Source organism: Mytilus edulis, chromosome 3 (genome assembly GCF_963676685.1).
Source record: "Mytilus edulis chromosome 3, xbMytEdul2.2, whole genome shotgun sequence".
NCBI lineage: Eukaryota > Metazoa > Mollusca > Bivalvia > Mytilida > Mytilidae > Mytilus > Mytilus edulis.
In genome coordinates, this window is record NC_092346.1 from 7810558 (window position 1) to 7837362 (window position 26805).

At 31.4% G+C, this 26805-nt stretch overlaps 1 protein-coding gene across 1 annotated transcript in view; it reads left to right on the forward strand.

The window, feature by feature from the left end:
- The window catches only part of LOC139515709 (TATA box-binding protein-associated factor RNA polymerase I subunit A-like), a 68222-nt gene that overhangs the window by 11487 nt on the left and 29930 nt on the right, over positions 1-26805 (forward strand). The window contains exons 2-10 of the mRNA XM_071305370.1: positions 2782-2875; positions 3934-4088; positions 6520-6581; positions 7389-7494; positions 10023-10161; positions 16217-16338; positions 16797-16949; positions 17392-17455; positions 19337-19454. Of these exons, the coding sequence (XP_071161471.1) occupies positions 2782-2875; positions 3934-4088; positions 6520-6581; positions 7389-7494; positions 10023-10161; positions 16217-16338; positions 16797-16949; positions 17392-17455; positions 19337-19454 (1013 nt within the window). The remainder of the gene's footprint in view (positions 1-2781; positions 2876-3933; positions 4089-6519; positions 6582-7388; positions 7495-10022; positions 10162-16216; positions 16339-16796; positions 16950-17391; positions 17456-19336; positions 19455-26805) is intronic.

Sequence of the window (26805 nt, forward strand, 5' to 3'; positions counted from 1 at the left end):
TCAGAACAATTGGTACTTTGCGGAACGGAACGGAAAAATAAATTAAAAAGTTTAAATCACATTCAACTTGATCACTGTCTCTAATCATCGTCGGAACGGGCTGTTGAAGGCCTCTTTTTTAAAATATAATTACCGATGGAAGGAGAAAGACTTTTTGTGTAACCTGCCTTTGTGTTAAATTTTTTATTATTGATCAAGTCGAAAATGCTATCTAAAACACATACCACTCATGCAAAAAGAGGTGTCAGACAATTTTTGTTATCATACTGCTTTAATTACATTAAAGTTGTCTGTTTCCGTTTTTTCCGTTAAATACCAATTCCTCAGAGCAATTGGTACTTTGCGGAACGGAACGGAACGGAAAAATAAATTAAAAAGTTTAAATCAGATTCAACTTGATCACTGTCTCTAATCATCGTCGGAACGGGCTGTTGAAGGCCTCTTTTTTAAAATATAATTACCGATGGAAGGAGAAAGACTTTTTGTGTAACCTGCCTTTGTGTTAAATTTTTTATTATTGATCAAGTCGAAAATGCTATCTAAAACACATACCACTCATGCAAAAAGAGGTGTCAGACAATTTTTGTTATCATACTGCTTTAATTACATTAAAGATGTCTGTTTCCGTTTTTTCCGTTAAATACCAATTCCTCAGAGCAATTGGTACTTTGCGGAACGGAACGGAACGGAAAAATAAATTAAAAAGTTTAAATCAGACTCAACTTGAGCACTGTCTCTAATCATCGTCGGAACGGGCTGTTGAAGGCCTCTTTTTTAAAATATAATTACCGATGGAAGGAGAAAGACATTTTGTGTAACCTGCCTTTGTGTTAAATTTTTTATTATTGATCAAGTCGAAAATGCTATCAAAAACACATACCACTCATGCAAAAAGAGGTGTCAGACAATTTTTGTTATCATACTGCTTTAATTACATTAAAGATGTCTGTTTCCGTTTTTTCCGTTAAAAACCAATTCCTCAGAGCAATTGGTACTTTGCGGAAGGGAACGGAACGGAAAAATAAATTAAAAAGTTTAAATCAGATTCAACTTGATCACTGTCTCTAATCATCGTCGGAACGGGCTGTTGAAGGCCTCTTTTTTTAAATATAACTACCGATGGAAGGAGAAAGACTTTTTGTGTAACCTGCCTTTGTGTTAAATTTTTTATTATTGATCAAGTCGAAAATGCTATCTAAAACACATACCACTCATGCAAAAAGAGGTGTCAGACAATTTTTGTTATCATACTGCTTTAATTACATTAAAGATGTCTGTTTCCGTTTTTTCCGTTAAATACCAATTCCTCAGAGCAATTGGTACTTTGCGGAACGGAACGGAACGGAAAAATAAATTAAAAAGTTTAAATCAGATTCAACTTGATCACTGTCTCTAATCATCGTCGGAACGGGCTGTTGAAGGCCTCTTTTTTAAAATATAATTACCGATGGAAGGAAAAAGACTTTTTGTGTAACCTGCCTTTGTGTTAAATTTTTTATTATTGATCAAGTCGAAAATGCTATCTAAAACACATACCACTCATGCAAAAAGAGGTGTCAGACAATTTTTGTTATCATACTGCTTTAATTACATTAAAGATGTCTGTTTCCGTTTTTTCCGTTAAATACCAATTCCTCAGAGCAATTGGTACTTTGCGGAACGGAACGGAACAGAAAAATAAATTAAAAAGTTTAAATCAGATTCAACTTGATCACTGTCTCTAATCAAGGACGACGTGAGGTCAGTCTAGATATCATAATGCATGACTTGCAAATGCGTTAATTTCATGATAATTTATCAGGACAATCCGACATATTCATCTACAGAATATTTCCCTATGTTATACATTATTACACATTTCACCTGTGAAGATGATATAAGTATACATTTGTGTTATTTGTATATGGAAAACCGTAAAACACAGAAATTTTAAAGTTTGTTTTGTTTTAAAGATTTTTCGAAATTTTGATAAATGCGCCCTTTGGATACCTTAAATGAAATTCCGTTCCGTTCCGTAAAGTACCAATAGCCCAGTATTCTGCAATAGCAAGAAATCTTCAATTGCACAGTATTGTGCAATAGCAAGAAATCTTCAATTGCACAGTATTGTGTAATGCAAGAAATCTTCAATTAATAGCAAGAAATATCTAATTGCACAATATTGCACAATAGCAAGAAATTTTCAATTGCCCAGTATTGTCCCGTTTTCAAATTGGTCTACATGTACATTAAGGTCCAAAGGGTCAAAAATTAAACTTTGTTTGCTTTCAACAAAAATTGAATATATGGGGTTTTTCAATATGCTGAATCTAACCATTTATTTAGATTTTAATATTTGGGCCCAGTTATATAATTGGTCCACATTGAGGTCTATAAAAAAGTCTAAAATTTAATGTTATTTGATTTCATCAAAAATTGAATTCTTGGGGTTCTATGATGTGCTGAATATAACCATGTATACAGATTTTGGATATTGGACCATAATAGGTAAATGTCCAATTTAAAATGTTTAAGCTTTTAAGTTTAAGTTCTTAGACCACATTCATTCTGTGTCAGAAACCTATGTTCGGTCAACTATTTAATCACAATTAAATTCAGAGCTGTATGAAGCTTAAATGTTGTGTCCATACTTGCCCCAACTTTTCAGGGTTCAACCTCTGCTGTCATATAAAGCTGCACCCTGCGGAGCATCTTGTTTGTTTATTTATTTTACATATACAGATATAGTTGTATGTCTGATCATCTGATGTATTTACAAGTTCTAATATTTTATTTTTGCAGAGGGACATTTGTGAAATTTTGTTTGATTCATCACCAGAGGATCCAAGTGCACCACTGATTTGGTTGAATAAGTTGAACACAGAACTGAAAACAGGCAAATACCATAAACTGATAATAATACATAACATGTATATATATATATATATATAAGAAAATTATTAAAAGATAATAACGGTTTCAATGCATCACTTTTTTACTAGTACTTTCACTGCTTCCGCAGATCTTCAGGTAATGTGACTTGTATATAAATAAAACAATTGATTGACGTTAACAATAGTATGACGTTAACAAATACAAGGGAGACTACATATATATAAGTACGTCTGAGTCAGTGACAACCCTACAACAGATGTATCCATCGGATCGCCATCAATGATGGTGATACATGGCTGTGTACATAATGTATATACAACTCGTCTAAACATCAACCCAACAATGTTAGATCTGTAAATTTGCTTTCGCAAATTTTTGGTTCTTCCATATATATACATATAAACAATATGAGTCATAATATCTCCCTTGACCATTTTTGTGGTGTAAATGATATACATGTGTAAGTATATCAGATACACTTTCATTGGAGGATGTTTAACACAACACAAATACTGTAAATTCAGAAATTATTGCGATGTTTTTAATATTGCAAAATGTGCGAATGAATGAATAAATACACACAATAATCTCTGAATATACATATTCATGATGAGAGGTGTGTTCATTTATGTGATAAATCTAAACTGATTTTTATTAGACGACACATCAAAGTTAATCTATAAGGCAAATAGAAAACCACTGACTTAGGGTATTTAGCGTTAGATTAAGTATTTTGCACTCTGATTGATGTACAATATTTGTTTTTCATGCTTTAATAGAGTAAGATATATTAACACTTTTAGTATATAGCAGAATTATGACCCAGATGACTAGATCTGTCTCCTGATAAACTTCTGACATCAAAGTGAAGCAACAAATCACTTTTTAATTATGATGTCAAAATTTTAAGGGAACTTGTTTGACTTTACATCATAGCCAACAAATTTGCATATAGCAATGTTGATTTGTCTGTTTTTATCCAGATAATTCAATTATTCATACAACTTAAATCTTGTTACTAATCTTGAATGTTGTAAGGATTATTTTTTTTTGACACAGATGATCCATTGTGTACCAAGGGAGATAATAATGTTGATATGGTAATACCCAAACTATTGGATGTTCTCAGAGAATGTTTGTCCTCCCATAGATGGTCTCAAGTGGTACCAGTCATAAGACAGATATCTAAACATGAACTTACAACATTCTGGAAGGTACAGTATTATAATTAATAATTTTTTTATTTTGTGGCTTTTTGTCGAGTGAGTGCAGCGAAAAAGCCTTCATATTGTGTAGAGCAGCTGATATTTTACATATTTTGCAGATAATTGATCTATTTGGATGTGCTTGCGCCTTTGGAAGTATACTGTTATTTTCACCAGCAACTGGAAATTGACAAGTTGGTGTCAAACTTATCAATGTCAGTTCAAACATTATGATGTCGCTGACATGTCCACAGTCAAAGTTGTTAAGGACGGGTCAACATATTTGACATCACAAAGCCGTGATATGGAATAAAATTAAGAAATGAGCAGAGTGATATAGACTGTTCATCCATCCATTCATATATCAGTATGTCAACCAATCAAATTTGCTTTAAGGATGTTTGCTCCTCTACTTTTTTAATTTTTGCCAAATTTTCGGAATCCTCTGGTTTTATCCATGTATTACATGTATTAACATTAAAACATTTGCCCACTAACCCCTACTTTTCTTTTCATAGTTTTATAACATATTATTTAAAAAGCCATAATTCAAAATCTTATGGAATCCCTGTTATTTTTTTCATAGTTTTTAAACAAAAAAGGTGCCAATGTTAAGTGAAAGAAAAATCTAGAGAAAATTATTTAAGTGAAAGAAAAATCTAGAGAAAATTATTTCCCGCCAAATTTTCAACAGCTTATATCTCAAAAACAAGCACACTGACCCTCCAATTTTTTCTGTTTTTTAGCTCACCTGGCCCGAAGGGCCAAGTGAGCTTTTCTCATCACTTGGCGTCCAGCGTCCGGCGTCGTTAACTTTTACAAAAATCTTCTCCTCTGAAACTACTGGGCCAAATTTAACCAAACTTGGTCACAATCATCATTGGGGTATCTAGTTTAATAAATGTGTTCGGTTACCCGGCCAACCAACCAAGATGGCTGCCATGACTAAAAATAGAACATAGGGGTCAAATGCAGTTTTTGGCTTATAACTAAAAAACCAAAGCATTTAGAGCAAATCTGACATGAATAAAATTGTTTATCAGGTGAAGATCTATCTGCCCTGAAATTTTCAGATGAATCGGACAACCCCTTGTTGCGTTGCTGCCCCTAAATTGGTAATTTTAAGGGAATTTTACTGTTTTGGGTTATTATCTTGAATATTATTATAGATAGAGATAAACTTTAAACAGCAATAATGTACAGCAAAGTAAGATTTACAAATAAGTCAACATGACTGAAATGGTCAATTGACCCCCTAAGGAGTTATTGTCCTTTATAGTCAATTTTTAACAATTTTTATAAAATTTGTAAATTTTTACTAACATTTTCCACTGAAACTACTGGGCAAAGTTCATTATAGATAGACATAACTGTAAGCAGCAAGAATGTTCAGTAAAGTAAGACGTACAAACACATCACCATCACCAAAACACAATTTTGTCATGAATCCATCTGCTTCCTTTGTTTAATATTCACATAGACCAAGGTGAGCGACACAGGCTCTTTAGAGCCTCTAGTTTAGTTTCTTTATTTATATACAGTACTTTCAATTTATAAAGGTCTTTTAAAAAGCTTGTTATTTTTAAACAGAGTAGCGAACATCCTTAATAATAATTTTATGAAATTTTATAACATTATAAGAATTGACAGATGAAAGCATATTTGAAAATTTGAAAATTATTTGGTCTGTCCTTCAACAATTACAGGAATTTGATTATCTGATTTTGGTCATTTTTCAAATAACATAAACTTGAGTTTGCTTAGCTCAATATATACTTAAAACTATAGATAAAAAAAGAAGATGTGGCATGAATTTCCATGAGACAACTCTTCGCAAGAGACCAAATGACACAGAAATTAACATCTATAAGTCACTGTACTGCAGTCAACAATGAGCAAAGTTTGGTTTGAACAAAACTTTCTCTAATTTGTTTGCTATTTTCACATTTCCTGACCAGTGTGAGAAAACTATTTCTCTAATTTTTGTGCTATTTTCATATTTCATGACTGGTGTGAGAAAAATATATCTCCTCACTAGTGAAAAATCTGTTCTCGGCAAATGATTAGTCGAAATTTGATTATGACGTCAAAATGTTTTGTTGTCTTCTCAATTTTTCTATTGTGACGTCATGAAAAAAGGCGACCTTACCTGATGACGTCCCATATAAAGAACACAAGTTTCTAAAAATCTTTGAAAAAGAATGATTAAAATCATCAGAGAAACAGATTCCTACACTATAACTCATATATTACGATATTTCTCTACTATCGACAGTTAAAGTTTAATTATTTCAAAAGCTTGTCAAGCCTCGCGCTTTAAATAATAAAATTTAACTGTCAAGAGTGGAGAAATATTGTAATACACTTGTTGCATTGTAGGAATCTATATGTTTTACATGGTCTGTAGAATTCATTGTACTATGCTTTATTGTATTTCCAGACAAGTATGGAAGCTCTGTATGTATCTGAGTCTTCAGTCCCATTGGTGCAGCAACTTGTCAAGTAAGTTAGAATGATTTATCCTAGACAATATTTGCGAAATTTAAAACTGTTAGAATTGTTCTTCATAAACATACATTGTAATATTCAAGTAGAACAGTTTTAGGTTTTTTAATAATTACCCATTAGCTATTTGAACTGAACATAGGACAAAGTATATATATTTTTTGATCTGACAGGAATAGTTGGACTTAGCTCATACTAGCCTTTGATTTTTAGAAAAAAATATAATATAAAAAAGAAGATGTGGTATGATTGCCAATGAGACAACTATCCGCAAAAGACCAAAATGACACAGACATAAACAACTATAGGGACCGTACGGCCTTCAACAATGAGCAAAGTATATAAGTATACTTGTAATCAAGCAAGAGGAAAGAAACAATATTTGATGTGTGAAACAAGTCATGTTGTATATGATAAACAAATAATAAAGGTTGAACAATTTGCACCTATCATTTTTCTTCCCAGCTGCTAGCGCAAATGTTTTTAACTTTTTTTATTTAAAATTTTTTAAATATATATTGCATATACATGTACAATAAAATGAACATTAAAGTGTGCAACTGTTTGATGTTAAATGCTGTTTTTTGTGTTCCTTTGATAAAAATCACAATAATAACTCATATAATAACCTCTATTATCAATCTTGTGTATGATAACTGCTGACTTAAATTGGGGACCATTCACATTCAATATAATTCAAACCTAATAAAGACTTTTCATTTTATTGTTGATGAACTCTTTGTAAAGCTTGATTGCATAATGCGTATCTATAAGCTGTTTAATTGATATGTACTTGATTTGTAGGGAATTGAAGACTGTACGTCATCTCAGTTGTCAGGAAGTTTTGTTGGAGTACCTCATGTTTTTACTTCATCATGGTAAAATTGATGATGCAAAACAGATTTCACAGGTCAGAATGATATTTATTGTATAATATTTTTCCACATGCATATCTTTATGTATACATTTATAAAACATCAATGAACCAAAGTAATGTGAAAATATTGAAATTGAGTAATTTTTGCCTATTATCTACGTTGAACACTTGAATAACAGAATAAGGGAGACAACTAAAACTTAAGAGCTGTGCATTCAGAAAATAATGGGATGATTTAATGAATGGAAAATGTGTGACAGGATGTACCATCAAAAAATAATCAAACAATTGCAGAAATCATTATGTTTAAATAAATGATTGGATTAAAGAGATCTGCATAAATTATAAGTTATGAGGGATTTTACTTTAAAGATTTTTTTCATAGATAGCTTAAAGTCAATTTTTTTTTAACTGTTTTTATTTATGGATAGCATTCAGTCCATTTTTCTTTTAACTGTAGGATTTTTTTAATAGATAATGTAGGTACAGTTGTATTTCCTTTTTGTTTGTAATCATCATATCTGAAGGATTGTATAAGAGAGAGATCTTGGTTGCTAATCCAGTGGTAGAGCAGACATAGCAGTGGACATTTCAGTGTTTTCACTCATGATTTAAGATAATCTAAATGCTTTAAAAAGTCTTAAAATAAAGAAGAAAGGAGTAGGTCTGGTAAGGGGGGATTTTGGCCTCAAATTTCAAGTTCATCTGACAAAAGATTTTAGACACTTTTTAAACACTTAAGTGTCTATTTTCGTTGATTCAATAAGTAAATGTAAAAGATTTTGAATGATTTACTCATGAAAAATGCCTCGATTCTAGCTTAAATATGAAAAATCTATCAAATATGCCAAAAATTGTCACTTTTCAGATGGTTTTTGTCAAAAATGAAAGTGGCCGCATCCGTGTTCCTCCTCAACCTTTATATATGTTATGTATTATCATCAAATACAACTTACCAGGGTTTCCGCTGGCGGTCGCCATTTTCGCCATTTGCGAAAAAATAATAATTGTGGCGATAAAAATTCCTCATTTGCGAAAGAATTTGGCGAAAGAAATATGTATAGCGATTTATTTTACTCCACTCTTGTTCATTTACTTTTTTCGAGTTTCTCGGATTTAAGCCGATCAGACAATACTCGGAATTCACCTTCACCTCATTAAGATTTGGACAGAAAATCAATAATCAGCTGATTGCATTTTATAGCTATCTACAACAAAGAACTAATTAATAAAGGCGTTGATTGAATTGTTTGACAAAATGACATGGTTAAATGGCTTCCGCTAAATGTCACATATAGAATTTATTTACTACTTTGTGACGCACGTGTTTGAAGCAAACTTTTGAGGTCTCCTCTCCTTTTAAAGATAGTTTAGAAAAGAAAACTGTTGTGACGAAAAATGTTCAAAAGCAAGAAAAATCTCCGATTTAAAACTTTAATTATCCTTTGACTTTAATATAGGTAATTGATTAGGGAGACTACTTTAAAGTCGTTTGAGTGACACTCGTGTTTCAAGCATAGTTATACGTCTCAACTTTTTCATTTACGATGGTCAAGAAAAGAAAACTGTTTTTATGAAGAAATCTATCCAAAAGGTTGTGAACAACCCCTCGAATGAGAGTAACCCTTCAATGTAATGACTCAACAGGAAACGAGGGATTAATTTCATGTGATAAAAGCTTTTGTTTTGTTGTAAAAAACAATAGTATTATTCTTTTAAAGAAACTTTCCCTACGAACTATACTGGTATTATATGAAAAAAGCATGTCCATTAATTTTGTTATATTCCAGGACTTACATCTTCTTTATTATTAAAAGTATAGTGGCCCCCTCAGTTGTTTAAAATACAATGAATATTTTTCCCTTTTAAGTTAAAAAATAATATGTTGTTTTAAAGTTAATGTTTAGAGTTTATTCATTAAAATGTAGACTCTAAAATAAGTTTGAGAGAATAATCATAGACACAATAGGGCAAAATCGTCTTATTTAAAGGAAAAGGGGGGGAGGGTTAGAAAAAAAGGTAAATTTTAAACGAAAAATATTTTTATGTTACTTGGTGAAAAAAATTATGAAGTGGCGAAAAATATATTGTTTTGGCGAAAGAGGTGGTGAAGAAAAAAAATTGACCCAGGGGAAACCCTGCAACTTACATTTCAATATTAAGAATGAACATGAATGCGGCCACTTTCGTTTAAGACGGAAACCGTCTAAAATATAACTAAAATGCTAAAATTGTGAAGATTTCAGTAATTTTGCATGACTTAATAATGCTAGTACCCGATATATGTGCATTGTATTGTCAAACACAATATATTTATTTAGCATTCTACTGTCCAATAAATAACTAAAAGTATACATTTTAACAATTTTGTAAAACTGCTATATTTTGGGGCCAACAAGGGGTCTTACTGAACCTACTCCTTTGATTTTATTTTTGATAAATTAAAATCTAAAATTAACATTGAATTACAGTTTTGACACCTTATATTGTAATATTTTCGCTATATAATATTTATAGTCAATAATGAATAGAGAGTTGACAATTTTGTTTTTTTTTCTTAGGAAAAAATAAAACCGACAAGATTCCAAAAGAGTACTCGAGATCATCACACAGAGATTTTATACAAATCGTATTTAGGTTTGGTATGGTATGTGGAATGGAAGTTTCTCAAGATGAAAATTAAAGATTTGGATGAAAATAGTAAGTCAACAATTTAATAACGTTTATTGTCGCTATTTTGTGCATTTTTCCTTTGATCTTTTTTTGTGATAATTTTTCATATCATGCTTCTCGCTTGAGATGGAACATTATTGCTAGAAACTAAGGACCCATGTGGCGTTGCTAATGAAATTGACATGAAATTGACAAAATTGTCATAGGTAAAATAGCAATAAACAGATTATCATTGGTCATCTCAACTTGATTGCTTTTCTCACTTTCCCAGTACTGGCTCAAGTGAGAAAATCAATCTCGTTGAGATGATCAACCATAATCTATAAACATTCAAATTATGGCTTTAGAATTTACAATTGTTTATGTTATGTAAACAGTTTTATATAACTTGAGATTTCTTTGACATGGTTTCAATGTTTAAAGGCATTCTTTTGGAGACAAAAGTGAGATAAGACTTTTCAAGAACATTTTTTATCATATGTATTAGGCATCTTAAAGTATTTTTTCTTAACCTTTACCTTTTTTGTTATGTGTTTTCTCCCTGCTGTTCAAATTATTTACCTGTTCTAGGTTGCAGTCTTGTAATTGACTGCTCCATATGCTAACATGGAAAACAGTTGATTTTTGAAAATAATAAAATGAAAAAAGCTACTTAGAAAAAAAATTCATGTTCATATCGTGTATGCACTAATGTGAAATTGTATTTTAATTGAGAAAAAAAAGTGGGTCATGCTACAAAGAATAAAAAGTTACGTAACCCTAAAGTCAAAACAATTTTTTCTACTTTCTGTTTGCTGTTTTTACTATGCCCCACCACTTCCAGTAAACAAAATATCCTTCCACTTTCCTGGATTGATATCCCCCAAAAGATGCAAGATTTTTTTTAAATCTATATTTATGTTTCAATTCAGCATAAACTTTCAATCAAACAGAAAAAATTGAGCCCAGGCCCCGGCGCCATAAAACTATTTGAGTAAAGTTTTTGTACTCAGCCTGAGAATTTTCTCAATTTTTTTATTCTCAGCAAAATGCACCGCCATAAAAAAATTCTCAGATATTTTCTTACTCAAAGTTAAGAATATTCTTAAATATTTGAGTATAGCCAAAACCATACTTAAGTATATAAAAAAAATCTTAAATGTTTTTTTTAAGGTAATTTGATAAAAAAATTACAAATGTTGATAGTGTTTTTGTTAAAATTTGCAATGAAGAACTTCACTTGTCACCTCAAATCCAATTCTATCCAAAGGAACATACACATCTTTATTCCTTAACATATTTTTTTTCATACATTTTTTAGGATGAATACTCAAAATCAATGTTGTCTAAAAAAGCTGATTAATGTGGTGCTTAAATGTGCATTTTTTTTACATAAAAGATAAGAGTAAGGTAAAACGACTGAAATAGTCTCATAATTCTGTAAAAGCATATGAAAATTAAAAATGTAAGTTGATAACCCCACATTTGTTAGTTGGTTGTACCATATTAATCTTACCAAATTTTAAAAGATACTACAAAAAAAGCGACCAATTAAACAGCTTCTCATTGTATATACTTCTTCCTTTTAAACATATCCCGCTTGACGCTTGAATATCTGATCTTTCTTAGAAATAACCCAAATAAACGAGGCGATTAACAGAAAAGAAAATACCCCCCCCCCCCAAAAAAAAAGAAGAAAAAATGTGCAAAAAAAAAATGAAGAAAAAAGACTGAAAAATGGGGTGCTAAAATGTACAATTTTCTTATTAACCGGATTTTTGTGACAAAAATGTCGGTTATTGATTTGGGGATGTACGGCCGGCGGGCGGGCGGGCGGGCGGGCGGGCGGGCGGCAATCAAATGTTGTCCGTGCATTAACTCATGAACCGTTCAACCAAAGCTTTTAAAATTTTAATATGTTGTTACTGACAACTAAATGAAGGTCAAGTTCAATAATGGCGATTTTGACTTTTACCGTTCAGGAGTTATGGTTCTTGAAAGATTGAAAAATGGAGTTTCCAGTCGTGTCCGTGCATTTACGCATGAACTGTTCTACCTAAGCTTCCCAAATTTTAATATGTTGTTACTGATGACAAAATGGAGGTGAAGTTTAATAATGGCGATTTTGACTTTTACCGTTCAGGAGTTATGGTTCTTGAAAGATTGAAAAATGGTGTTTCCAGTCGTGTCCGTGCATTTACGCATGAACTGTTTTACCAAAGCTTCCCAAATTTTAATATGTTGTTACTGATGACAAAATAGAGGTCAAGTTCAATAATGACGATTTTGACTTTTACCGTTCAGGAGTTATGGTTCTTGAAAGATGGAAAAATGGTGTTTCCAGTCGTGTCCGTGCATTTTCTCATGAACCATTCAACCAAAGCTTTTGAAATTTTTATATGTTGTTACTGATGGCAAATTAGAGGTCAAGTTCAATAAGGACGATTTTGACTTTTACCGTTCAGGAGTTATGGTTCTTGAAAGATTGTGAAATGGCGTTTCTATTCACGTTGTTGCATTTACTCATGAACCATCAAATCTAAGCTTTTCAAACTTTAAGATGTTGATACTGATGACAAAATGGAGGTCAAATTTGATATTGACGATATTCACTTTCACCATTCATCAGTACTGGTTCTTGTGATATTACCAGGACACAAGTAAATATTAATAAATCCGGTTTGCTGTCGTTGTGACAGCCTCTTGTATAAAAATTAAGATAAGGTAAAACGAGTGAAATATTGAACTGGTCGTAATCGGAATTGGTCAATTGATGTACGTAGTCATTGCAATTTCTGTACATCCATAACCATCAGTATTTTGCTCAAAAATCACGATCTTGCATCAGGAGTTAACAAATCTTGACGTTTTATTTCGTCCACTATTACAGACAAAGTCAACCTAACATCCTTCTCCTGCATTGTGTCAGAAATTACACAAACATTACACCATAATAAAACAGTTCGTGTCAGAGATCAGACCAATATGATCATTGACAAAAACGCTGCAATAGTGGAAAACAAATTGAAAACAACAAATCAGAAATATGGCAAAGAGACGAAGGTCAACTTTGTCCGAGTTGAAATCTCAGTTTCCTTAGATTTTTCAAAATTTAAAAATGAACAACTAACGGTAATTAAATTCATAAGAAACCTCAAATTAAAAAAAAAAAATGCATATGTTTTTTTATATCTCAATGGATAGTTTTCATTATAAAACTTATGTACATATACTTTTTTCTGAAGAAAATTCTTTAATTTGTTCATATTAAGAAGATGTTTACATTATTCTAATTGTTTCCTTCCAGAAAGCAATTCCCCGACATATTTTCCGTATGCAAAGTAACCTCCGTGTGACCGATCTCGTAAGAATTAGGTGATCGCAATACGCATGGATGTCCTTAAAATAAACTATTATCTGATTGTACATGTTAAACACGTGCTCAATATCCATGCTTTTTGGTGGATTGTTGACAAACAGGTGACAATCGTTAAACTTCGGCTTCAAAACACGAACTTTAATTACCTGTTTATTTTCCTAACACTGACCGATTGAAAAAAAAAATGACGATTATACGAAATTTATGCGAAAAAAATGATAAAATCGTGCACAGAATACTTAGTTTATGATGTTTGTATGCATTGGTTCAAAAATTGGAATAACATTATTTTTCACCGGTCACTTGTATATTATGACTTTAAATAGAATTACAGAATCAAAAAAGTCTGAGCTCACGTTCGCCAGCATGCTTACTACATCTTATGTTCCAGTTTTGCAAGATCCATAATTCAATAGTTACATTAGATGTATGTTTCATTATAATACGTTATTCTGATTGGCTACCTGCACATCACGTGCTATTCCTGAAACAATTGCTTTAGACAATACAATTTATTATTCCTGATGACACGAGTTCCCACAATAAAGTGCACAGGTGAATTAAATGAAAACTTGATAAAAATCGTGTTTTCATGATTCTATCTAAAAAAAATGTAATTATAAGTATTGAATGCTTCTTTTTGTTACTTTATAGGGTTGTAAAAGCGTTGACCGTGCGCACATTTTTAGTATGAAACGCTTCCGCGCTTCATACAAAATGTACTTCGGTCAACGCTTTTACACCCCAATAAATTTACAAAAAGCAGCATTCAATACTTAATTGCAATTTAATACAACATTTTTTGGTAAGGGCTGTTTGACTGATACTCCAGGACGGATAATTACATTGTTTTCGATTTTTTTTTGTTTTTTTTTTGTTTGTTCATTTCCAATAAATTTTAAATATATGCTCCAAAATAGATGATAGATAGGCATTTTTTTTATATTTTGTTGGACAGTTGGGCTTATCAATGTCTTTTCTCTCTTAAATCTATTTTTACAATTTACTACTTGTACATCAATTAGATTTCAGTACCGGTACCTCATATCTGCTAAACCAAAGACATGTATAAATCAAATATACCTTTGGTTTAAAACAGATATTAGTTAAAATATTGATATTCAGGAATGTATCATTTGTGCAGTACAGTAGTACAGTGACAGATTCGGGGTGGGGTGGGGTGGGGGTATTGTTGTCATACATATGTCGTTGATCTAGACAAATCATTATCATGTCAAAATCATGATACAGAAGGATATTTCCATATGCACGATCAGAATTTTACAGAAAATATTTCTTTCTGAATAGAGAAAAATAGAACATCTTCCCCTACTCCCCTTTGCATGACCCTCATAAATCGGATAGTTTTGTTTGTTTTATTAAACTGTTTTTATTTTCGAAAATAATATTTGTACAAGGTGTTGTTAATAACTGTAATGGACATTAAATACATGCCATGCCTTCTCACACGACGTCGTACTTTTATTTTCTCTTCCTGTGCAATATGATATTAAACTCATTACGCAGAGCAATTTTTATGACTACTTGCATAATTGTTAAATCGTATTAAACATGTTAAATTCTGTATCAGATTTATATTAATATTAAAGTTACGTATATCTTGAATATTGAAAACGGATTCAAATTATTTACTGGGCTTTCATATTGATTTCAAAATATTTGGTTTGTCGTTTTTTGGGGTTTTTTCCCCCATTATAGATGTGAGAAAAAAGCAGCTCTGTTTCTCTTAAAATTGTCACATGGTGTCTTATGTCGTCTGAATACATAATGTATGTTATTGATCCGTAATAATTATCTTTTCAAAATGTTTATTTGGCACGCCATACTCGATAGAAGTGCGGACGTGAAAGAAAGCACTCTTCACGTAAACGTCAACGAAGATTGCATTTTATCTTTAAAAAAAAATACAAAATATAGATCTAAATAAAGAAATATAAAAAAATATATATGCATATTTATAAGAAGCTACGGGTAAATAACTCAAGTATTTCAAGATCATTCTTTTATAATATCCATTAGGTTCTATATTTCTTATAATAACACAAATTATTTGCCGACTTTATATTCTGTGACTTTTTGTCAGGACTGTGGTTGCAGATGCTTACTAAATGCTACTTGTCATCTTATCTATCATAGATTCTTTTTATGTTTTATATTATTTCTCATGAGATAAAACTGCGTTTTAGAGAAGTTTGGTATACGTTTTAGTTTTCAAACAACTATTTTACCACTTACATCACTGAGAAAAAAATACTCAGCTGAGAAAAAAAAATCTCAGCTGAGAATATTCTCAACGTTGAGAATATTTTTTTATGGCGGATAAAAAAGTTCTCATTCTTAGCTGAGTAAAATAATTCATTCTGAGAATATTTTTTTACTCAGCAAAAAAAAGTTTTATGGCGCCGGGGCCAGAATTTATTTTAGAAAAAAATGGAAGATTTTATTTCCCTCCATGCTTTGACATGCATCGGAAACTGGAGTTGTAATACAAGACTGGTACCTCTATATCTTTAACTGTCACATGCATATCAAGTTAAGTGTCTCTCCTTACCAAGATCTAGCCTGTGTTTATTTTGAACTATAACTTAAGATTACATTTACTAATACCACTTTCACTTTTTGTGACTAAGACCAAGGTCATACAGATATAAGTATGTAACAAGGACTATCATACAATACCATAATTCTACCCGTAATTTATAGGTGACCTTGTATCTAACTATGAAGAAATAATGGCTGTTTATGCACAGAAAGCTATGATTGGTTTCCAGCAAGTCTCTGGAGAGATTGGAGTTTGGGATATATTTGTTACTAAACATGTAGAGGTATTTATAAAAATTTACTCAAATGCTAACAAATTCTTCATGTCAGTCCTGGTAGAGAATGTTTTGGAATGGGTATCAGGATATAATGTTTTATGTTAAGAATTCTTGTTTGTGATAGTAAAAAAAAAGATACACTTGAGGTGTGAATATGCCAATTGGTGTCCTGGATGTCAAATGGATTTCAAAAGTCAATCCCTAGTCATTCAGTTGTTATGTCCCTGCTATCACCAGAGGGGACATTAAGTATCAGCCTGTCCATCTGTGTAAATCCCAAAAATTGTAATTGGTTCTCTAACTTTAATTTGGTTCAACCATTTGCTTCAACAAAATGTTATTTTTGTGCTATTTTCACATTTCTTGATCAGTGAAAAGAACCTTCTCTATTTGATAAAAAAAATAATAAACAAAAAGTTTTTTTAAATCTATATTTATTATTTTAAATTATTTTTCTGTTTCAGATTTTAGAACACTATGACAAAATAGATGAAGCAAAAGATATCCTGACAGAGTACAGAGACAGAAACACAGAAAATCTAAATGCTCACAAATATGTCTACAATTTCTGTGTAAGAAATGGTTTCTCTGCAAATGAGGAGATTCAATTATTACAGGTAATAATGTATTATTTTTCAATTCATGTTAAATTTATTTGATTCATATTTAATGATGCGTACATGTTTTTAAAAATAGAATTTGGTTTGAAATCTCGCTTATTATTGTTGACTGAATGGAATATGGTTTATGTCAATATCTTTTATACTCTCCACTGAAGACATGGGAAGCGGTAGGGGGAGAAAACCTAATAGAGAGATTAATTCATGCTTTAATTGAAATTTTACCAATGAAAATAAAACAAGCAAACCCAATTGATTGTCAAAAATATGCAACCAGATACAAAAAGATTATTGAGCTACGAAACAGAGAAATAACTGTTCTTGGTATCCTAGCATTTAATGTTTTTTGGAATAGTATCAATTTTTAAACATTATTTCAACCTAAATTGATTTAATTGATTCACCATTAATGTCAGATTCAATGTAATTTTTATTTCAGAATGTAGCAGAAAAATGTCCTTCAGATTCTTTGGTGTTACAGTTATGTAACAAACTGGTTGAAGGTTGGTATTTATTTAAACAAATTTGCATTTTCAAATCTGTATAGGGAACTGTTACTTTTTAAACATCCTCAATTTTAAGAAAAAGTTAAAAATAATAAATAAAATTGAGAATGGAAATGGAAATGGGGAAATAAACAGATACTTTTTAATTAAACATCCTCAATTTTAAGAAAAAGTTAAAAATAATAAATAAAGAGATAGACAGATGGAATGAATCAATAATAAATGAAAAATAGATAAATTTATTACATTGGATGTAATGAATAACCGAACATGTGGATTCATGTATTTTCGTGGGTACCAAATTTTGATGGATGAAGAAAAACTTACATGTTCGTGGATATTTGATATTGGGTTTTGCGAAAGTCTTCATACAAGCTGATAGAAAATTTGTCATTTGGTTGAACATTTAATTTTTAGATTCACCTTTACCTACCAAATCCACGAAAAATTAGTATCCAACGAATAATAACGAATCTAGAGTAACTTGATCTCCAAGTTGAATAAAAACAGACAATTTTACATGTAAGATGACTGTTTGTACTGACATGAATTATCATTTTTAACCTGATTTTTGGGACAAAAATGTCGGTTATTGATTTGGGGATGTACGGCGGGCAGGCAGGCTGGCGGGCGTCAATCAAAAGTTGTCCGTGCATTAACTCATGAACCGTTCAACCAAAACTTTTAAAATTTTAATATGTTGTAACTGACAACTAAATGAAGGTCAAGTTTAATAATGGCGATTTTGACTTTTACTGTTCAGGAGTTATGGTTCTTGAAAGATTGAAAAATGGAGTTTCCAGTCGTGTCCGTGCATTTATGCATGAACTGTTCTACCAAAGCTTCCCAAATTTTAATATGTTGTTACCAATGACAAAATGGAGGTCAAGTTCAATAATGACGATTTTGACTTTTACGGTTCAGGAGTTATGGTTCTTGAAAGATTGAAAAATGGAGTTTCCAGTCGTGTCCGTGCATTTATGCATGAACTGTTCTACCAAAGCTTCCCAAATTTTAATATGTTGTTACCGATGACAAAATAGAGGTCAAGTTCGTTTATGATGATTTTGACTTTTACCGTTCAGGAGTTATGGTTCTTGAAAGATCGTAAAATGGCGTTTCCATTCACGTTGTTGCATTTACTAATGAACAATTCAATCTAAGCTTTTCAAATTTTAATATGTTGATACTGACTACAAAATGGAGGTCAAATTTAATATTGACGATTTTCACTTTCAGCATTCATCAGTTATGGTTCTTGTGATATTGCCAGGACACAAATAAATGTTAATAAATCCGGTTTGCTGTCGTTGTGACAGCCTCTTGTTATTGTTATGTTTATAAATTAACTGTTGACAAAAGTTTGAAGTTTTTGAAATACTAAGGCTTTTCTACCTCAAGCATAGATTACCTGAGCTGTATTTGGCAAAACTTTTAGAAATTTTGGTCCTTAATGCTCTTCAACTTTGGCCTTTTTAACTTTTTTGAATTCGAGCGTCACTGATGAGTCTTTTGAAGATGAAACGCACGTCTGGCGTATATATAAAATTTAGTCCTGGTATCTATGATGAGTTTATTCACTCATCGAACATGATGAATTAATGGGATTTTGTTCAGTCTCTCTTACTCATTTTTTATTAAATCAAATTGGAAACATGTAGAAAACGATATAGATCTTTGTATTTTATACTTCATTTCCATTTAAAATGGTCAATGCAATAAAAAAGAACAACTTATAAAAAAATATTCAACTTGTGACCAAAAACCACAGATAATTCACTTGCGGCCTATTCAGATTTGTGAATTAATCTGTTGTTCAGTCACTTTCTAAATGTTCTTTGTTTAGTTTATATTCTAAGAATAATTTTTCTGTTACAGATAATAAGATAGCAGATGCCTTGAATTTCCTGTTTGATTTGCTGGATTACAGTTGTTGGCAGCAAGAATTAAAACCTTGGAAACTACTGTTAGATTTGATTGATACAAGAAACAAAAGGTTGGTAAGAATGATTGATGCACATACTTAAAAGATTGTTTTGAAAAGAAAAAAAAGTTTGTTCAATTTACAACCTAAGCCCATAACCAAATTGTTGTAAAATAAATAAACGTATGTTAAAGCAAAACAACATGTATCATTTGTAGTTTGATGACTGATGACTTATATTCCTTGTAAATAAATTACTAGGAAAGTGAGGTATTTAAAAAATCTCCAGCAATGTTGACATAAGATGAATTTAACTTCAATTAGGCCAAATAAAATGTGTGGTTCCAGTTACATCTGAAAAAAAAGTTAGGGTAGGTAGGTAGGGATTTTTTTATTTTATGGTTTTTTTTGCATTGAGTCTATGGGAGCAACATTCTGACTTTCACAGTGCTTAATGAAAAATGAGAATAAAATCTTTAGGGTAGGCTATTTTTAAGCCGAAAAAGTAGGGACGGTAGGGTTACTGGAACCGCACATATATATTTTTATTTGGCCTAAGATCCCTTTTATTCACATTGCTCTTTATATTTCTACATATTTACACATTCCTGTTTTTTTAATGTTTTGATTTGAGCCTTCTTAACCCTTTAACGTTCCTACCGGTCAATTTGACCGATAAGCAAAATTTGTGGCGGAGTAGTTTGCATGAAGTTTTTTTGTATCGTTGACAATTTTTAACGTACATATGTGGTTGTGGGCTCAAATTGAAGATCAGTATACCACCAACTTGATTTTTGGTGTCTGAAACCAACAAAATGCAATGCATCATGTCAATTTGCCCTATATTGACAAGATTTTTTTGGGGGAAAACTGTTTTATTTCTATTTTTAAATAGAATATTTTCACAAAATGTCACAAGACAAATTGTTGCTGTTTTTTGTTTTAAAATGACAATTTTGATAACTGTGCAGTGATCATTTACAAGAATACTATCAAAACTGTAAGTAAAACTCATACACATACAAAAAATCTGATTCATAGAGTATCAACACTGAAACAAACTCAAATTACAATGAATTTTCATGTTTTGTTTTGTCAGTTTTTATAGCAAAAGAGATGAGAACATCCAAAATGTGTTAAAAATTGTTAGCCAAGTCGAAATAGCAATAACAAATCTTTGTTTCTTTAGTGTCTGGTTATGAGGGTGTTGGATATCGTATCGCTAAGGAATAGAAATAGTGACATATAGACGAAAAAACGAACATTTCTGAATAACTTTCTTACAAATTTGCTTCAAAAAATAATAATTTTCAAAAAATAGCTTCTTAAGAAAACGAAGTTTGATTATGTTCTCCCAACATTAATTTCTAGTCTTACAGAGAAGGTGACTTATGTGCTTAAATTTCATAAGTTTTCCAATGGTTTCTGTGGCTCAGTGGAAAGATGCACAGTCTAACACACGGATGATCGCGGGTTCAAACCTCACTGCCGGAGGATGAAAAAATTAATTCCTATATTAAATGTAACTTAACTTAACTTTACTTTCAATTTCAATTAAGACAACTGAAATACATGATTTACATCAAAAAGAAAAATCCCCCCCCCCCTTTTTCTCCCCTCTCTCTGTTTTTGTTACATTCTTAGCCTGGGCACTTAAAAATACCAGATTTTCATTCAATATTTACTCAAAATTCTATCCTAAAGGCTTATTCTGTAAGCAGTTATGAATTGAACATCTTTAACATAAACTTGGGCCATTTATTTGACTATGACAAAAATTCTCAAAAAAATCCACTATTTTTCGGTGTTTCGAGTCTTGATATTTCTACCAATCAGACAAGTTTTGCATCTTTCTGTATAAAGTTTTCACCGATAACGTTTCCGAAAGTCTTCTTGCATTAATTTAACACTAAAACTATGTTCTATTTTTGTCACTAAATGTCTGTAAAACCGCTTTTCCGCTTGAATTGTACATTTTTGTCACTTTAATTCAGCATGTCACGTGACTTTTGAGGGATATCACGTGACCAACGTAAGAAATTATTTTCCTTAAATCAAGTTTTCCTGAAACCTTGGTCAATTATCTATCAGATGAGTCTAACTTGTCCTTTGAGTGAGCTTTTTATCGAAATGTGCAATTGATTGAAAACAGATATCCTTTATTCGGGAAGAAAAGGTAAAAAAATCCTTGAATGTTAAAGGGTTAAGTACGATTCTTAACCCTTTAACGTTCCTACCGGTCAATTTGACCGATAAGCAAAATTTGTGGCGGAGTAGTTTGCATGAAGTTTTTTTGTATCGTTGACAATTTTTAACGTACATATGTGGTTGTGGGCTCAAATTGAAGATCAGTATACCACCAACTTGATTTTTGGTGTCTGAAACCAACAAAATGCAATGCATCATGTCAATTTGCCCTATATTGACAAGATTTTTTTGGGGGAAAACTGTTTTATTTCTATTTTTAAATAGAATATTTTCACAAAATGTCACAAGACAAATTGTTGCTGTTTTTTGTTTTAAAATGACAATTTTGATAACTGTGCAGTGATCATTTACAAGAATACTATCAAAACTGTAAGTAAAACTCATACACATACAAAAAATCTGATTCATAGAGTATCAACACTGAAACAAACTCAAATTACAATGAATTTTCATGTTTTGTTTTGTCAGTTTTTATAGCAAAAGAGATGAGAACATCCAAAATGTGTTAAAAATTGTTAGCCAAGTCGAAATAGCAATAACAAATCTTTGTTTCTTTAGTGTCTGGTTATGAGGGTGTTGGATATCGTATCGCTAAGGAATAGAAATAGTGACATATAGACGAAAAAACGAACATTTCTGAATAACTTTCTTACAAATTTGCTTCAAAAAATAATAATTTTCAAAAAATAGCTTCTTAAGAAAACGAAGTTTGATTATGTTCTCCCAACATTAATTTCTAGTCTTACAGAGAAGGTGACTTATGTGCTTAAATTTCATAAGTTTTCCAATGGTTTCTGTGGCTCAGTGGAAAGATGCACAGTCTAACACACGGATGATCGCGGGTTCAAACCTCACTGCCGGAGGATGAAAAAATTAATTCCTATATTAAATGTAACTTAACTTAACTTTACTTTCAATTTCAATTAAGACAACTGAAATACATGATTTACATCAAAAAGAAAAATCCCCCCCCCCCTTTTTCTCCCCTCTCTCTGTTTTTGTTACATTCTTAGCCTGGGCACTTAAAAATACCAGATTTTCATTCAATATTTACTCAAAATTCTATCCTAAAGGCTTATTCTGTAAGCAGTTATGAATTGAACATCTTTAACATAAACTTGGGCCATTTATTTGACTATGACAAAAATTCTCAAAAAAATCCACTATTTTTCGGTGTTTCGAGTCTTGATATTTCTACCAATCAGACAAGTTTTGCATCTTTCTGTATAAAGTTTTCACCGATAACGTTTCCGAAAGTCTTCTTGCATTAATTTAACACTAAAACTATGTTCTATTTTTGTCACTAAATGTCTGTAAAACCGCTTTTCCGCTTGAATTGTACATTTTTGTCACTTTAATTCAGCATGTCACGTGACTTTTGAGGGATATCACGTGACCAACGTAAGAAATTATTTTCCTTAAATCAAGTTTTCCTGAAACCTTGGTCAATTATCTATCAGATGAGTCTAACTTGTCCTTTGAGTGAGCTTTTTATCGAAATGTGCAATTGATTGAAAACAGATATCCTTTATTCGGGAAGAAAAGGTAAAAAAATCCTTGAATGTTAAAGGGTTAAGTACGATTCTTAACCCTTTAACGTTCCTACCGGTCAATTTGACCGATAAGCAAAATTTGTGGCGGAGTAGTTTGCATGAAGTTTTTTTGTATCGTTGACAATTTTTAACGTACATATGTGGTTGTGGGCTCAAATTGAAGATCAGTATACCACCAACTTGATTTTTGGTGACTGAAACCAACAAAATGCAATGCATCATGTCAATTTGCCCTATATTGACAAGATTTTTTTGGGGGAAAACTGTTTTATTTCTATTTTTAAATAGAATATTTTCACAAAATGTCACAAGACAAATTGTTGCTGTTTTTTGTTTTAAAATGACAATTTTGATAACTGTGCAGTGATCATTTACAAGAATACTATCAAAACTGTAAGTAAAACTCATACACATACAAAAAATCTGATTCATAGAGTATCAACACTGAAACAAACTCAAATTACAATGAATTTTCATGTTTTGTTTTGTCAGTTTTTATAGCAAAAGAGATGAGAACATCCAAAATGTGTTAAAAATTGTTAGCCAAGTCGAAATAGCAATAACAAATCTTTGTTTCTTTAGTGTCTGGTTATGAGGGTGTTGGATATCGTATCGCTAAGGAATAGAAATAGTGACATATAGACGAAAAAACGAACATTTCTGAATAACTTTCTTACAAATTTGCTTCAAAAAATAATAATTTTCAAAAAATAGCTTCTTAAGAAAACGAAGTTTGATTATGTTCTCCCAACATTAATTTCTAGTCTTACAGAGAAGGTGACTTATGTGCTTAAATTTCATAAGTTTTACAATGGTTTCTGTGGCTCAGTGGAAAGATGCACAGTCTAACACACGGATGATCGCGGGTTCAAACCTCACTGCCGGAGGATGAAAAAATTAATTCCTATATTAAATGTAACTTAACTTAACTTTACTTTCAATTTCAATTAAGACAACTGAAATACATGATTTACATCAAAAAGAAAAATCCCCCCCCCCCCTTTTTCTCCCCTCTCTCTGTTTTTGTTACATTCTTAGCCTGGGCACTTAAAAATACCAGATTTTCATTCAATATTTACTCAAAATTCTATCCTAAAGGCTTATTCTGTAAGCAGTTATGAATTGAACATCTTTAACATAAACTTGGGCCATTTATTTGACTATGACAAAAATTCTCAAAAAAATCCACTATTTTTCGGTGTTTCGAGTCTTGATATTTCTACCAATCAGACAAGTTTTGCATCTTTCTGTATAAAGTTTTCACCGATAACGTTTCCGAAAGTCTTCTTGCATTAATTTAACACTAAAACTATGTTCTATTTTTGTCACTAAATGTCTGTAAAACCGCTTTTCCGCTTGAATTGTACATTTTTGTCACTTTAATTCAGCATGTCACGTGACTTTTGAGGGATATCACGTGACCAACGTAAGAAATTATTTTCCTTAAATCAAGTTTTCCTGAAACCTTGGTCAATTATCTATCAGATGAGTCTAACTTGTCCTTTGAGTGAGCTTTTTATCGAAATGTGCAATTGATTGAAAACAGATATCCTTTATTCGGGAAGAAAAGGTAAAAAAATCCTTGAATGTTAAAGGGTTAAGTACGATTCTTAACCCTTTAACGTTCCTACCGGTCAATTTGACCGATAAGCAAAATTTGTGGCGGAGTAGTTTGCATGAAGTTTTTTTGTATCGTTGACAATTTTTAACGTACATATGTGGTTGTGGGCTCAAATTGAAGATCAGTATACCACCAACTTGATTTTTGGTGTCTGAAACCAACAAAATGCAATGCATCATGTCAATTTGCCCTATATTGACAAGATTTTTTTGGGGGAAAACTGTTTTATTTCTATTTTTAAATAGAATATTTTCACAAAATGTCACAAGACAAATTGTTGCTGTTTTTTGTTTTAAAATGACAATTTTGATAACTGTGCAGTGATCATTTACAAGAATACTATCAAAACTGTAAGTAAAACTCATACACATACAAAAAATCTGATTCATAGAGTATCAACACTGAAACAAACTCAAATTACAATGAATTTTCATGTTTTGTTTTGTCAGTTTTTATAGCAAAAGAGATGAGAACATCCAAAATGTGTTAAAAATTGTTAGCCAAGTCGAAATAGCAATAACAAATCTTTGTTTCTTTAGTGTCTGGTTATGAGGGTGTTGGATATCGTATCGCTAAGGAATAGAAATAGTGACATATAGACGAAAAAACGAACATTTCTGAATAACTTTCTTACAAATTTGCTTCAAAAAATAATAATTTTCAAAAAATAGCTTCTTAAGAAAACGAAGTTTGATTATGTTCTCCCAACATTAATTTCTAGTCTTACAGAGAAGGTGACTTATGTGCTTAAATTTCATAAGTTTTCCAATGGTTTCTGTGGCTCAGTGGAAAGATGCACAGTCTAACACACGGATGATCGCGGGTTCAAACCTCACTGCCGGAGGATGAAAAAATTAATTCCTATATTAAATGTAACTTAACTTAACTTTACTTTCAATTTCAATTAAGACAACTGAAATACATGATTTACATCAAAAAGAAAAATCCCCCCCCCCCCCTTTTTCTCCCCTCTCTCTGTTTTTGTTACATTCTTAGCCTGGGCACTTAAAAATACCAGATTTTCATTCAATATTTACTCAAAATTCTATCCTAAAGGCTTATTCTGTAAGCAGTTATGAATTGAACATCTTTAACATAAACTTGGGCCATTTATTTGACTATGACAAAAATTCTCAAAAAAATCCACTATTTTTCGGTGTTTCGAGTCTTGATATTTCTACCAATCAGACAAGTTTTGCATCTTTCTGTATAAAGTTTTCACCGATAACGTTTCCGAAAGTCTTCTTGCATTAATTTAACACTAAAACTATGTTCTATTTTTGTCACTAAATGTCTGTAAAACCGCTTTTCCGCTTGAATTGTACATTTTTGTCACTTTAATTCAGCATGTCACGTGACTTTTGAGGGATATCACGTGACCAACGTAAGAAATTATTTTCCTTAAATCAAGTTTTCCTGAAACCTTGGTCAATTATCTATCAGATGAGTCTAACTTGTCCTTTGAGTGAGCTTTTTATCGAAATGTGCAATTGATTGAAAACAGATATCCTTTATTCGGGAAGAAAAGGTAAAAAAATCCTTGAATGTTAAAGGGTTAAGTACGATTCTTAACCCTTTAACGTTCCTACCGGTCAATTTGACCGATAAGCAAAATTTGTGGCGGAGTAGTTTGCATGAAGTTTTTTTGTATCGTTGACAATTTTTAACGTACATATGTGGTTGTGGGCTCAAATTGAAGATCAGTATACCACCAACTTGATTTTTGGTGTCTGAAACCAACAAAATGCAATGCATCATGTCAATTTGCCCTATATTGACAAGATTTTTTTGGGGGAAAACTGTTTTATTTCTATTTTTAAATAGAATATTTTCACAAAATGTCACAAGACAAATTGTTGCTGTTTTTTGTTTTAAAATGACAATTTTGATAACTGTGCAGTGATCATTTACAAGAATACTATCAAAACTGTAAGTAAAACTCATACACATACAAAAAATCTGATTCATAGAGTATCAACACTGAAACAAACTCAAATTACAATGAATTTTCATGTTTTGTTTTGTCAGTTTTTATAGCAAA